At 44.9% G+C, this 15,173-nt stretch overlaps 1 protein-coding gene across 1 annotated transcript in view; it reads right to left on the bottom strand.

Annotated features, from left to right (window-relative positions):
• The window catches only part of CPNE7 (copine 7), a 212,482-nt gene that overhangs the window by 46,646 nt on the left and 150,663 nt on the right, over positions 1–15,173 (bottom strand). Inside the window, exons 11-12 of the mRNA XM_068259959.1 lie at positions 12,375–12,508; positions 10,530–10,584 (exon numbers count right to left, since the gene is read on the bottom strand). Of these exons, the coding sequence (XP_068116060.1) occupies positions 10,530–10,584; positions 12,375–12,508 (189 nt within the window). The remainder of the gene's footprint in view (positions 1–10,529; positions 10,585–12,374; positions 12,509–15,173) is intronic.

Raw genomic sequence — 15,173 nt, 5'->3', positions numbered from 1 at the left:
CATCCATACTGCATATGCACGAGCCTGGACTTGCGCGTGCGCAGTATGGATCCGCCCATCATCTGCTATACTAGGGGACGCAAGTACTTCCAAATACTGCACGAGGTGTCCAGGAGAAGTATTTGGCCTGCAGGTTGAATAACTTCAACGGGGGACAGCGGTGGAAAAAGAAACAGATAAAATAGCCAATTGTTTAGGAGAATTAAACTGGTCTTAAGGTGTCCACACACGATTCAATTATTTTAGTCAGTCAAAAAAATCTGATGTTATTTCCACTTGATCGAATAAATCTAAAAATTGGGCTGAGGTACCGTACCACACAACAAAGATCGTTTTTTTTCCCCAAAATCTGACCCTACATGCCCATCGCATCGGCCTGACACTGAACACATATGGCTTCAATTCACAAAGTCTTACCAGATTCCGTAAAGCAGAAAACAGCTGATGTTACCAAACATTACAGTGGAATGCGAAAGTTTGGGCAACGTTGCTAATCGTCATGATTTGAAGTGTGAAATGAAGTGTCATTTTACTGATTCCACCACCTTTAGAACTAATAATTGGAACTCAAATTGGCTTGGTAAGCTCAGTGACCATCGCTGCATAGCGTAATACTGCTTTATTTAAAAAAGTTTAAAAGCATATCAGTACACTCACATTTAAATAGAAACAATGCGCATTGTATATAAAATCCTCAGCGTCCCACAGAGCTTCCACACTTGTATCTCCCAGCTCCAACACGCCAGAGGCTCCGCCTTACCGGTTTCGTCAAATGACTCATCAGAGGCTCTGATGAGTCATTTGACGAAACCGTAGCATGCCGGAGGGGGATCCATGGCAAAAGTCCCATCAAAAATCATCGTGTTTTAATCTCTAAAGGACAGAAATCACATTACATTCCAAAATGTGTAGAATTAAGTGCTTTAAAATGTCCAGCGTACATATACGGCGATAAGGTAGTTTAAGCGTTAGGCCTGGTTCACACTGACAGATGAAACGCTGTGTTTAACGCACTGTAAACAACCGCAAAGAGCTTTAGTGATCACATCAGGTGAGCAAATCATTATTTTTGCTAGTTGACACCTCCAGGACATAAATGTTAGTTCTCTCGGCGGCAATCTTTGTGTAGTGGTACAGCACGTCGAGCAGCACGGTGGCATAGTGGTTAGCGCTATCGTCTTGCAACGCTGGGTACCCCGAGTTCGAATCCCAGCCAGGTCAACATCTGCAAGGAGTTTGTATGTTCTTCCTGTGTCTGTGTGGGTTTCCTCCGGGCACTCCGGTTTCCTCCATACAAATCAGTTAATTGGCTTCCTCCTAAATTGGCCCTAGACTATGATACATACACTACACGATACATACATAGACATATGACTATGGTAGGGATTAGATTGTGAGCCCCTCCGAGGGACAGCTAAGGGACAAGACAATATATACTCTGTAAAGCGCTGCGGAAGATGTCAGCGATATATAAGTACTAAATAATAATAATAGTGGTGTGTAGTGGCCGTCGTGCTTGCGGGAGTGCAGGCAATCACAGTTTTACAGCCCCTATGGTCGGGCAGAGGTAGTTCAATGACAGTTAAGTGACCAAAAAAACACTGATTCTGCGCTGAAGCCTTATACCAGGGGTGCTCATTAGGTAGATCGCAATCTACTTGTAGATCGCGAGGGACTTCATGGTAGATCCTGACCCCACTCCATTTTCCATTCTGTATATACAAGTGCGCTCCTAAAATTGTACGATGGTAGATCATTTTAACTTGCTAATTTATTAAAGTAGCTCACAAGCCGAAAAAGTGTTGGCAGCTCTGCCTTACACAGTAGTGGATAATAGATGCCATTAGTGGTGGTGAAGGATTATTGGGTTATGGTCGGTGCACTACAAGGACCAGCAGACCTGTCTCCAACAGGTAATGGGTGCACTGGACACATAGAATTGCAATATAACAATAGCAAGAAAAAAAAAAAAACAGCCCTTAGAAGGGTGAACTACTGTAGCAGTAAGCACTGACTGCACCTGTCTGCAACAGCTAAAGTGCACTGTGTGGACACACTGAACAACAATATCACAAGATCAAAACACGGCCTTTAGAAGGGCTCTGGGGCTTATGTAGATGGTGAATTGTTATTGTAGCAGCAAGAAACTCCACTGGGCACACAGGCCTAACTAACGCTTTCCCTATCTGCAACACATGCACAGGAACCACCTGCTTTGGTATGGAAGACATTGTGTAATTAGACTCCCTGTGGTTGAACCATACTAAAATAACATCCCTCCCATCCATGGACATTGAGGAGATCTCACACAGTCCTTCTTTAAAGGATACCCGAAGTGACGTGTGACATGGTGAGATAGACATGGGTATGTACAGCAGGGCCGTTTCTACCCCCGTGCGGGGCGTGCCGCCGCCCGGGGCGCTGTTAGGAGGGGGGCGCTATAATGGAGGGGGGAGCCGGAGCCGCGGGGAGAGCAGCCCGACCTCTCCCTCCCTCTCCCGGGCGCCCTCCGTGCTCCCCCCTCAGATGCAGAGCGAGCAGCCGGGAAGCGCTGTTTGCAACTCACCTGCCTGGCTCCAAGCGCTGCTCTCTCGCCGCTGGTCTGTCTCCTCTCTCTGCATACATGCTGATACACGCGGCTTCCTGTTTAGCCGGAAGCCGCGTGTATCCGCAGTATGCAGAGAGAAGAGACAGACCAGCGGCGAGAGAGCAGCGCTTGGAGCCAGGCAGGTGAGTTGCAAACAGCACTTCCCGGCTGCTCGCTCTGCATCTGAGGGGGGAGCACGGAGGGCGCCCGGGAGAGGTCGGGCTGCCCTCCCCGCGGCTCCGGCTCCCCCCTCCATTATAGGGGACAGCTAGCTATCTAACCTATCCTGGGGGCACCTACCTAATCTAACCTACGCTGGGGGCACCTACCTAATCTAACCTACGCTGGGGGCACCTACCTAATCTAACCTACGCTGGGGGCACCTACCTAATCTAACCTACGCTGGGGGCACCTACCTAATCTAACCTACGCTGGGGGGCACCTACCTAATCTAACATACGCTGGGGGGCACCTACCTAATCTAACCTACACTGGGGGGCACCTACCTAATCTAACCTACACTGGGGGGCACCTACCTAATCTAACCTACACTGGGGGGCAGCTACCTATCTAACCTTCACTGGGGGGCAGCTACCTATCTAACCTACACTGGGGGGCAGCTACCTATCTAACCTACACTGGGGGGCAGCTACCTATCTAACCTACACTGGGGGGCAACTACCTATCTAATCTATACTGGGGGGGCAGCTACCTAATCTAACCTACGCTGGGGGGGCACCTACCTAATCTAACCTACGCTGGGGGGCAGCTACCTATCTAACCTACACTGGGAGGCAGCTACCTAATCTAACCTACACTGGGGGGCAGCTACCTATCTAACCTATACTGGGGGCACTTATTTAACCTGTATTGGGGGCACCTACCTAGCTAGCCTATACAGGTGGCCACTATACTGGCTACCTATATTGCAGGCACCTACCTAAATAACCTGTACTGGTGCACCTACCTATCTAACTTATACCGGGGGCGCCTGCCTATCTAACCTATACTGGGGGCAATTATACTGGCTGCCTATACTGGAGGCACCTACCTGGCTAACCTATAGCGGGGGCAACTATACTGGCTCACCTATGCCTGGCTACCTATACTGGGGTACCTATTCTTGGCTACCTATACTGGGGGGGACCTATACAAAGTGCAACTAGACCTGGCTAACCTATACTGCGGGCACCCATACCTTGCTCGCGGGGGGGGCGCAATTTTTACACCCTCGCCCTGGGTGCATTTTAGCCTAGAAACTGCACTGATGTACAGTGCCTAGCACACTAATAACTAGACTGTATTCCTTTTTGTCTATCTCAGCCTGAAAGAGTTAAATATCAGGTATGTAAGTGGCTGACTCAGTCCTGACTCAGACAGGAAGTGACTACAGTGTGACCCTCACTGATAAGAAATTCCAATTATAAAACACTTTCCTAGAAAAAATGGCTTCTGAGAGTAGGAAAAAGATAAAAAGGGTCAATAGGTCATAGATTTTAGCTCTGGCATACATCAATGAATGTGTCATTGAGCAAAACCAATAAAACAATTAAAACTTAAAAAGTAGATTTAAACATAAAATAAAACTGTGGAATATCTTTAAAAAGTCATTTTTAGGAGAAGGAAGATAGATACAATCGTTTATTTAGTTTATTTTTGCTTCGGGTGTCCTTTAAGGAACAGCCTGATTTCAGCCTCAATAATACACACTTATCAAACATGTACGAGGGGCCTGACTTGCTGGAGGCTTGCAGATTTCAGTATCCGAACGGATGATGATATAAATTGTCCTAATTTAAGACGGAGTTATAAATAGGGAGGACAGGAGACTAATGCGGAGTAATCAGGGGCAGCCAACAGGGACTAATGTTCCGCTAAGACAAGTGGGAATCCATGTGGAATAATACAAGATTAAAACATTAATCACACTAAGTAATATATTGAACAAACAAGGCATTTAGGCTGTGCACCCGCGGGTGCTGTAACCTCCACCCACCACTGCATTAGCGGCATCCATCAGCGGACAGGAGAGCGGTCGGGGCTGGCTACTGTGCTTACCATATTGACCAATATTTAACAAGATATTACATTACTTCATCAACAGCATAGAGGCGCGCTTATTGCCCGGCGCAGCAGCTGAGCCTATATTGGTTTTATAATCCTCTATGAACAGAAGACAAATTAAGTTACTGCAATATTACACGGAAGCTTAACTTGCTGCCATTATTCTTACAGGAGACGTGTATTAGTGGGAATCATTGCTCCCCTTCCCCCATACGAGTATACATACATGAAGACATACAGTATACGCCCGTGAGCGCGTTTCCTTGTATTTTCCTCTGCCATGATGTGTCGGGTGTACGGCGCGATCGCAGTGGGAGAGAAAAAACAATCTAGAAAATATTTAGAATTGCTGAATCGCAAAACAATCGCATGGTAGTGTGATTGCAACAATAATATAAACGCTTTGCAGTTTTTCTGTGCTCTTATACAAAGTACAGGGGTTCTATCACACAAAAAAAATGCATTAGGACCGCGATTGGGAAAAAACGATTGCTGGCGCATGCGAAGTGTGGAGCGCCCCACGTTCAGGAGCACTCTATCTCCCCAAGACTTCCAGAGCTCCGGTTCTAGACTTTTTGCTGCCTGAGGCAAACTTGTGAGGATGCGCCCCCTTCCCCCCTCCCGAATTTAGGATGATCGCAACAGGACCCGATAGTTTACTCTCTAGTTCATTTATTGTTCTCACATGACATGCTGCAGCTCAACACAATAGCACACTGGCTGGCTGTGAGGCTGTGACAAACAAACTGCTCAGCCACTCCATTCCTCCTCAGTCAGGACAGCAGTGTCGCCTCCTCCCTTCTGCTGTGCAAGTCAAGTGAAACACTGCTGCTCTCCTGCCTCCCCCTCCTCACTCACTGTCAGACTCCTCACACAGCACAACAAGCTGCTTTTCCCCAATGCTGCTCTCCTGCCTCCCCCTCCTCACTCACTGTCAGGCTCCTCACACAGCACAACAAGCTGCTTTTCCCCAATGCTGCTCTCCTGTCTCCCCCCTCCCCACTCACTCTCAGACTCCTCACACAGCACAACAAGCTGCTTTTCCCCAATGATGACCTCTTCACCTCGCTCTCCTATCACTTCTCCTTCTACTCTGACTGCATGCTGTTAGTGTAAACACAGTACAAACTTGCTGTCCCTGTAATCTCTGCCGCCTGATGCAAGTGTTTCACCTTGCATCATTAGAGAACCGGCGCTGCCTGCAGCGGCAGAGAGCATTCTCTGACCCATCAGTTGGAGACTGCTGATGGTGAAGCCTGCGATGGAACGCAGGGACCTGAGGAGGAACGGGAAGGCTCTATAGGACCGAGAGCCTTCCCTCTCCTTAGGTAAGTATCTGTTTTTTATTTTTTTACTTCAGGCTCACTTAAATGCCCGCTTGCTATTCGTAGTGTTGCTCGGATACCCCCGATCACGGATTTGAATAAATCCGGCCATGGCAGTCCCAAAATCCGGATTAGCCGTGATTGTGACTCGGATTTCAAACTGACTTACGAATTCGACTCACATTTTAGCCATCACGATTAGAATAAAACCATTAGAATCCGTGATCAGGGGTCGTGATCCGGATTTACCTTTAACGTTAATAGCAAAGCTCCCATACATGCTACAATCCCCAAAATTGCATGGATCATAAAGGTGATCGGTGTCTACAACTTAAAAAAAAAATTGTCAAAAATTATAGTTTTTTCAGAAAAATCGATTTTAAAGTTTAAAAGGAAAAAAGTATTTGTGGTTAAAAACGGCCAAAACCCGCCGATTTTAGCGGTTAAGAGCAAAGCCCCCTTACATGGTAGAAACACCACATTTGTCAAATATGTTAAGAAGAATACTTGGAACAAGAGGAACATTTTTGTTTTTTTTTCAAAAAGACTTTATAGTTTTTGAGAAAATCAATTTTAAAGAAAAGAGTATACATTTAAATGCGGTAAATACATTAACTGTCATTTACCGCATTTAAATGTATACTTTTTTCCTTTGAAACTTCAACCGCATCACAACTGAGGGGTTTTACCCCTTCAGCATCTGAGCAATTTTCACCTTTCAGCGCTCCTTCCATTCATTCGCCTATAACTTTATCATTACTTATCGCAATGAAATGAACTATATCTTGTTTTTTTCGCCACCAATTAGGCTTTCTTTAGGTGAGACATTATGCCAAGAATTATTTTATTCTAAATGTGTTTTAATGGGAATATAGGAAAACATTTGGGAAAAAAATCATTATGTTTCAGTTTTCGGCCATTATAGTTTTTAAATAATGCATGCTACTGTAATTGAAACCCATGAAATGTATTTGTCCCGGTTATTACACCATTTAAATTATGTCCCTATCACAATGTTTGGCGCCAATAATTTATTTGGAAATAAAGGTGCATTTTTTTCAGTTTTGCATCCATCCCTAATTACAAGCCCATAATTTATAAAGTAACAGTGTTATACCCTCTTGATATAAATATTCAAAGAGTTCAGTCCCTAAGGTAACTATTTATGTTTTTTTTTTTTATTGTAATTTTTTTTTATTACCCCTCCCAAAAAAAATGGTAACAATTGGGGAGTGTAGGAGTTAATGAGTTAATTTATAATGTAAACTAATGTATTTGTGTATGAAAAATGTTTTTGGGTGTAGTTTTACTATTTGGTCACAAGATGGCCACAGTACATTTTTGTGAATGCGTCCTGTAAGCGTCGGAAGTACGCTTACAGGATGTTCAGGGAGGCTGGAAAACTTTTTTTTTTTCACAAAGATCGCGCTGCTTCTCATAGAAGCAGCCGATCATTGCTGGGGGGCAGAGATCAGCCAACGGGAATGGTTTTTCATGTTCATGCTGTAGCGGCGGAGGGTGCGTATATCTACGCTCCGGGCGGGGAACTGAAGTCCAAAGGAGCGTAGATATACTGTAACCGGTCGGCGAAGTGGTTAAAATCGATTTTCTCAAAAATGTTCCTCTTGTTCCCACAATTCTTCTTAACATATATGGCATATTTGATGTTTCTACCATGTAAGGGGGGATTGCTAATAACCGCTAAAGTCGGCGGGTTTTCAGGTGATGATCACGGATATTTTTCCTGTGATCGCGGCTTTGATCACGGGCCGAATACTTGGAATAACAGCTAAATTTGTGATTGACAGCCGTGATCGATTCTCGATCACGGATTCGGATCACAATGTCGGATAGTGAAAAAATGCGTGTGTATCACGGCTATACTGCGATCACGGATTGTATCCGAGGAACGCTAGCTATTCGGTGTATTTAGTTATTGCTGAAGAAATCACTTAAACTTAACTTGTCTCTAATACATAATGCATGAAATAATTACAGCAATAAATGGAAAGATTGTGTTACACAGCCATTACTGTCACTTGTAACAAGAGACGGTCAACTGGAAGGTATTAATTTCATCTTCCGCGCAAATTTAAAGTGTACTTGATGGGAAAAAAGTGCCCTATTTGCGTACATACCTCCATAAAGGGAACAGTGCTGCTCAAATCCGGAACCGGGAGATACTTGGATAGTTACTATCTGGATATCTCCCAGTAAACCTGGGCGGGGGGGCGGGGGGGGGGGGGTCAAATCTTACATGTCCGACGTCTTCTTCAGTCGTCCATTGGTACCTCCCACGATGCGCTTCACGCGCGTCACGTGACTACAAACACTTACTCCTTCAACCCGGAAGGAGGAAGTGTTTGTAATCACGTGACCGCCGCTTGGAGCACATCGTGGGAGGTGCCGAGGGACGGACGAAGAAGAAGTCAGACATGTAAGATTTGACCCCCCCCCCCGCCCAGGTTTACTGGGAGATATCCGGATAGAACTATCCGGATGTCTCCCGGTTCCGGATTTGCGCAGCACTGAATGGGATGCGTTTGGATCCTCCAGTGGATTCCTGCATCGCCCACCTCCTTGCAGTTCCAGTGATGGGACCTTCTGAAGCCCGTCAGCAAGAGCTGGTCGATGGAGTTTGGCTGCACTGCGCAGGGGCAGATGGCTCGCCCCTGCACACTAGCACAGTGCCGAGAAGGCTCAGTTTCTCTGCTGACATTTTTGGGCCTAACAAATTCACAGGGAACCCGAGATGAGCAGAATATGGTGGCTGCCATATGTATTTCCTTGTAAACAATGCCAGTTGCCCGGCTGCCCTGAATCAAAACCCTGGAACAAGCATATGTCTAATCCAGTGAAACCTGAGTCAGTTGAGTCAGAGTACCTGATCTGCTGCATGCTTGTTCAGGTGCTATGGCTAAAACTATTAGAGGCAGAGGATCCGCAGGACAGCCAGGCAACTGGTATTGCTTAAAAGGAAATAAATATGGCAGCCTCCATATCACTCTCACCTCGGGTTCCATTTAATACATGTTTTATACCGCTTAGAACTGGTAAAACCCACTTCCTGATAATTTTGAGAGGCCAAATGCCACGGTGCATATAATATGCATGAAATTTGCATGCAAGTCAGAATAATTGCCATCTAAGTCACTTACGCTACTCATGTCACTGGACCTGAGTCACTAGGTTCTCCATCATCCATAATCCACTCAGAGATCGGTGAAGAACATAAGTAATCCAGGAGACCTGGCCTGGGCATTTTCTCAACCAGTGCAAGAAGAATCCGAGCAAATGTGGTGCAAATCCAGAGCAGAAGTGGAGCAGGCGCTCAGGGCGACCAATCAGCACCTGAGATATGGATATTTGCTCCATTGTCGCACCAGTTCTGCTGAAGTTTCCTTGTATTGGTGACCCATTGTCCACTATTAGATGGGAAGAGTCTACAGCTCTCATCTGGGTCATATCAGACCACGGCCCAGGTCTCTGAAAACTCAGCGTTGTGTCACTTATGTGCAGCACACACACAAAGAACATGATCATTGATTAGCCACTTCACCCCAAAGGCGTTTTTACCCTAACGGAGAGGAGCGATTTTTACCTTTCAGTGCTCATCCCTTTCATTTGCCAATAGCTTAATCACTACTAATCACAATGAAATGATCTATATCTTGTTTTCTTCACCACCAATTGGGCTGTTTGGGATTGATATTTGTTTTCAGTAATTACTTTATTTTCTATGCATTTTAAAGGGAAATACAAGGAAAAAATGAAAAAATACACTATTTCTCCAATTTCATCCCCTATAGTTTTAATATAAACACTGCTACTGTACATACAACCCACACATTGTATGGCAGATATTTGTCCTGGTTATCACACGATTTTAATTATGCCCCTAGTACAAAGTATGGTGACAATACATCATTTGGAAATAAAGGTCTATTTTTTCTTTGTTTTTTTCACTATTTCCACATGCACGGGGATACACGTGCACGCGCGGGAGCGCGCATGCGCACAGCGGCAGCAGCACTGACTTATAAAAACGTCCTGGAGCCATTAAGAGGCTCTAGCAGGACGTTTTTATAAGTCAGCTTGTCATTAAATGGTTAACAGATTAATAAAGCCAAGCCAGGTTCCCGGGATCATTTAGGTCTTCCAATGATCTCCATCCTTGAAAGATCTCAGTATTATTAATGATCATAATGCACTTATTACGATTTCTTAAAATTTGATGTAATTTTCCTAATTACAATTGTAATAGAAAATCATAATCATGAAAAAATGAAGTGACATTTTGCCGAATTACGACTACATGCATAATTTTCGTTATCCCAGTAAATGACATTATTATGATTATTTTTGCATGATTGCAAAATTATGCAAAACTCTGAAATTACGAGTAACGCAAAATTACACATGAAGATTACAAACTTTTTGAAAATTATGAATTACAATTCTGTATCGTAATTGCAAATTACTATGCAAAATTTTGGCTCATCACTATTCAGTATTAGAGGACATCAGTTTCTTATAAAGAGAACCACTCTTACCTCATACTTCGGAGGGATGCGTGCGCCAAATCCTAAAGCCGAGAATCTCTTATCACTAGACAGAAGGGAGGGTTGCAGTCAGTATTGGAGCGCATGCGTTCCATGCAGATACAGATGACTGAAAAAGGCATAGAATGGAGGGAGCAGCAAGCAGGGCCAGAGCAACATCACTGAGTCTGCTAAGCTATTATTGGCTCGCGACAACCCCTCACTACACCTCAAAGAATCCTCTGCTCTATGTGCTGATATCCCACAAAGCTATTTATAGAGGCAGGCAATACCACTTCTCCTTTTCCCCCTTCTATTTTGTGACCCCTCCTAAAAAGGTATGGCTTAGCAAAAATGGGTGTGGTCTAAACCCAAATAGAAGTTGATTGAATGGAAGCAGTTTTGTAGGCTGAACTGAGTTTCGTATATCCAGAGCCGGGACAAGGTCCTCCAGCACCCAAGGCTGAGACACCAAAGTGCGCCCCTCCATCCCTCCACCCCAGCCGTCACACACTGATTGCTATTAGACTAAGAGGCACCCCAGGGTCCCCAACACCTTAATCTCTAGTTATCTGGCTTGTAGTCACTTCCATGTATCTCCTTTTCTTATTTCTTTCTGCTTCAAACACAATTAGGAATGACAGCTGAATGAATTGTGCGCCCCCTCCTACACTGCGCCCTGAGGCTGGAGCCTCTCCAGCCTATGCCTCGGCCCGGCCCTGCGTATATCAGAGTCACCAATAGGGGTTATGAGGCCCAGCTAGCTGAAATTACCAGAGGTACTACCTCTGTCTGTGATGCATGAGATCACGAGTTTGTTGGGAACAATGGGGGGGAGTGGGTTATGAGCCCAACAGCAGGGCTTCTACAGGGGAAATTGCACCAGGGCCACCCACAGGTCTCACCCCATCTCTGCTGTGAACCCTGGGGCCCCTGTAGAGTTTTCCTGTCCCAGCAGGCACATTTTTAATTAGTCCCTGTGTTCCTGTCTTCATACTCGCTGGTTGCACATGCAGCAGGTCAGGGGGAGAGGCGCCTCTATGAGGTTAATGAAGGAAATGCACACAGTAATGGAGGAGCGCGCTGCCAGGGACAGGTGAGTTGCTACGCTGCTGAAAACTCTGCAGGGGCCCCGGGGACCACAACAGAGTTGGGAGGGGAGACCTGGGGGGGGGGGGTGCTGACAGGTGTTATTTGTCAGAAATAAAGGGCCCGTAATGCCACTTATGGGGGTTCAGGAGGGCCCCTCAGGTTAATTGTGCCCAGGCGCTCCATTGAAGTACGGTTGTGGAGTGGTTAGCTCTCTCGCCTTGCAGTGCCCAAAAACATACAGATAAGTGAATTGGCTTCCCCCTAAATTGGCCCTAAATGACAATACATTATATACAATACACAATACATAGAGCCCCTCTGAGGGACAGTTATGTGACAAGACTATGCACGCTGCGCAGCACTGCGGAAGATGTTGGCGCTATATGAATACCAAAAAATAATAATAATAATTGTAACTAGAAATATATCCCTTCCCAGTGGTCGGGGAGAGACCATTTTCCTTCTTGCAGGAGCTACCAAGAGGGGCCCTAAAATTCAAATGGGGGCACTGAAGTATATGTCAGAAGCGAACTACTTATAACAATACTAGTTTGCTGGATGCAATGCTCATTACTGGATGAAAACAATTCTAACTAGCCCACCTGGGACAAGAGTGCAGAATGGGCTGCTCTGGGCCTGCCCCCCTCTAGTTACGCCTGTTTCTATGGTTCACAGAAACTGTATATACCAATTTCCACCCTTTTCTATGACCCACAATGCCCCACACCACAAAGAGAACAGACATGGTGGGAGGAAGTTAAGCACCTGTCGTAGTCTTGGCAAATCTCTCCTACAGCCACTAATGCTTTCAGGTATTCGTTGGGTTGGTAGGGGTTAATATAATGGAGGGAACAGCTGTTTCGGGGATCTCCATTGGAGGCTGTGAAGTCTATGGCCACCTGGAAGAGAGAAAACAGGAAGTCACAAACATTACAAACACATGTGAGCTCTTCTGAATTTTCTGGTTCCTCGGGGGTGGAGCTTAGAATTGGTTTTGATTAGGGTATATCGCATGGAAAATCCCCATGTTTTTTAACATGATGGTGGATGGTTTCAGTGACCAGCAGAGAAAGTCACAAGCTCAACTATCGTTATTACTCTTACTTCCATAATCTTCAGTCTTTGAAACTGCTGAACATTTACATCCGCCATGTCCTCTGTAGCTAAATTCAAATTGTGACATTTGTTTTCGCATGCTCAATTTACACTGCCCAAATTTACTGCAGAGTCGCATTAAAAATATACTGCACAGAATGTATGACATTTCAGCCTGGGGTATCAGGAAGCGTGACCTGCTTTCTGAAGCAAATGTAACCCACAGGCCCCACAAACATCCAATGACCTCTGCGTGCTGAAAATCTAGGCACACCTCTGCGCTGCCAGGTCATATAAGTAGCTCAAGGGTGGGCACAAGCATGGGGGTGGAGTCTGCAGACTAGTGACGATCATAATCTGCTCATTTCCAATTATGCAAAATTTCACATAAAATTTCGAAATTCCATTGATTTTGCGTAATCTATTTGAGGCACAGCGACTGAAGGGAAAAACAGCGGAAAGACAGCGAGGAATCAGAAGGACTGCAGGGGTCTGGAAGAAGCCCCAGATCCATTACACTGGGGACCTTGGGGCTCGTTTCCACTATCGCGAATCCGCATGCGTCCAATGCATGCGGATTCGCACATGTAATGCAAGTGGATGGGCCTGTTTCCACTGTAGCGTTGTTGAGGTGCGTTTTTTTCAGCGGGGAAAAAAGGCACAAAAGAGCCGCAGAATTCGCCTGCGAGTGGAATGCATGCGAATCGCATGCAATGTATTTAATAGGGAAATCGCATGCGGTTTCCCATGCGTTTTTTGCCGTGAATTCGCATGCGAATTCGCATAGGTACGAATGTAAATTCACACAGGCAGTCACATGGTTAAAATCGCTTATACCTTCACCTATGCGAATTCACATGCAAATTCGCGGCAAAAAAACGCATGGGGAATCGCATCCGCATGCGATTTCATCAGCGGTGGAATCCAGGCGATTCTGCACCGCAATAGTGGAAACGAGCCCTTAGTGTCACTTTAGGTTCCGTTTAACCACTTGAACCCCAGAGGTTTATTCCCCCCTAGTAGTGACCAGGCCATTTTTTACAATTTGGCACTTCACAACTATAACAATTTATTGCTCGGTCATACAATTTACTAGCACCCAAATGAATTTACCTCCCTTTCTTCTCACTAATAGAGCTTACTATTGGTGCTATTTGATTGCTGCTGCGATAAAAAAAATGTAAAAAAACCAAAACATACAGATAAGTTAATTGGCTTCCCCCTTAATTGGCCCTAGACTAGGATACATACACTACACTTACATAGACATATGACTATGGTAGGGATTAGATTTTGAGCTCCTCCGAGGACAAGACTATATGCTCTAAAGCACTGCGTAAGATGTCAGCACTATATAAATGCTAAAATTACTTTTAAATAAAGCAAACAGCCTGCCAGCGCCGATCGCTGGCTGGCAGGCTGATCGTTGGATTCCCCTGTGCACAGTGATGGGAGAGCGCGCAAGTGCGAGGGCGAGCTCCCGTCAAATCTCATTCCTCGCGAGACGACGCCAATAGGTGTCCAGAAGGCATGAGAGAGCCGATGTTCCGCCACCATCCTGCGTTAGGCAGACGGGTTAAAGTGTACCAAAGCAAAATGTCATTTTACAGAGTTCAAACAAACATTTTTCCTTTGAATTTTAAAATCTATTTTCTCAAAGAGGTCTTTTTGGGAAAAAAAAAATCTTACCTATTTCCACTATTCCCCTTAACACACTTAGCAATTTATTTTGGGGAGGATAGCATGTATAGGGGCTTTGCTTTAACCACTAAAGTCGGCGCAAAATTACACGAAATTATGCATAATTGCAAAATTACGGATCCTGATAATTTCGTATTACGATTTCCCATCATAATTGCGAATTATCATGCAAAATTACGATAATGCAAAATGTGTGCTTAAAGGTTTTATTTATCAATCAATGAATCAATGAATCAACAGGATAAACTTTATTAGGCATATTAATTTTACTTTTGACGCTGCACAGTCGAGAAATTTTCCCCATAGCAGGGTCACAGATGGAAGATCTCAAATATCTGTTTCTAAATGACAAAGGATCCCACACATCCTTGAGGAAACCGGCAGACTCATGCTGATCACAATCTGCAGGAACATCCGAGAAACAGGCATCAGATCGCACAGATTCAAACTGCACACTGTCAGGAGAGAATCCTTCAGGATTCGCACAGGAATCAACCACAGCCGCATACTCATTCATTTCAGATTGCACAAAGTCAAGACTCTCATGCTTTACCCCAGAAAGGCAGGAACAATCATCCGACAACGATGTCTCTTTATTGGAATCAATTGGTTAGTGTGTGCAACTCATCCAAAATCGTTTGCCATACATAGATCACCAGATCCACATCATCCTTGTCACATTCATCGGAATCAATCAGAAGGTACATAGAATCAAGACAAGCATTCAAGACATCTTCGCTTTTTGCGATGTAAAAATCGCAAAAGGCT

This window comes from Hyperolius riggenbachi, chromosome 11 (genome assembly GCF_040937935.1).
Source record: "Hyperolius riggenbachi isolate aHypRig1 chromosome 11, aHypRig1.pri, whole genome shotgun sequence".
NCBI lineage: Eukaryota > Metazoa > Chordata > Amphibia > Anura > Hyperoliidae > Hyperolius > Hyperolius riggenbachi.
Note: the sequence above shows the minus strand (reverse complement) of the source record. Positions and strands in the feature narration are given on the sequence as shown.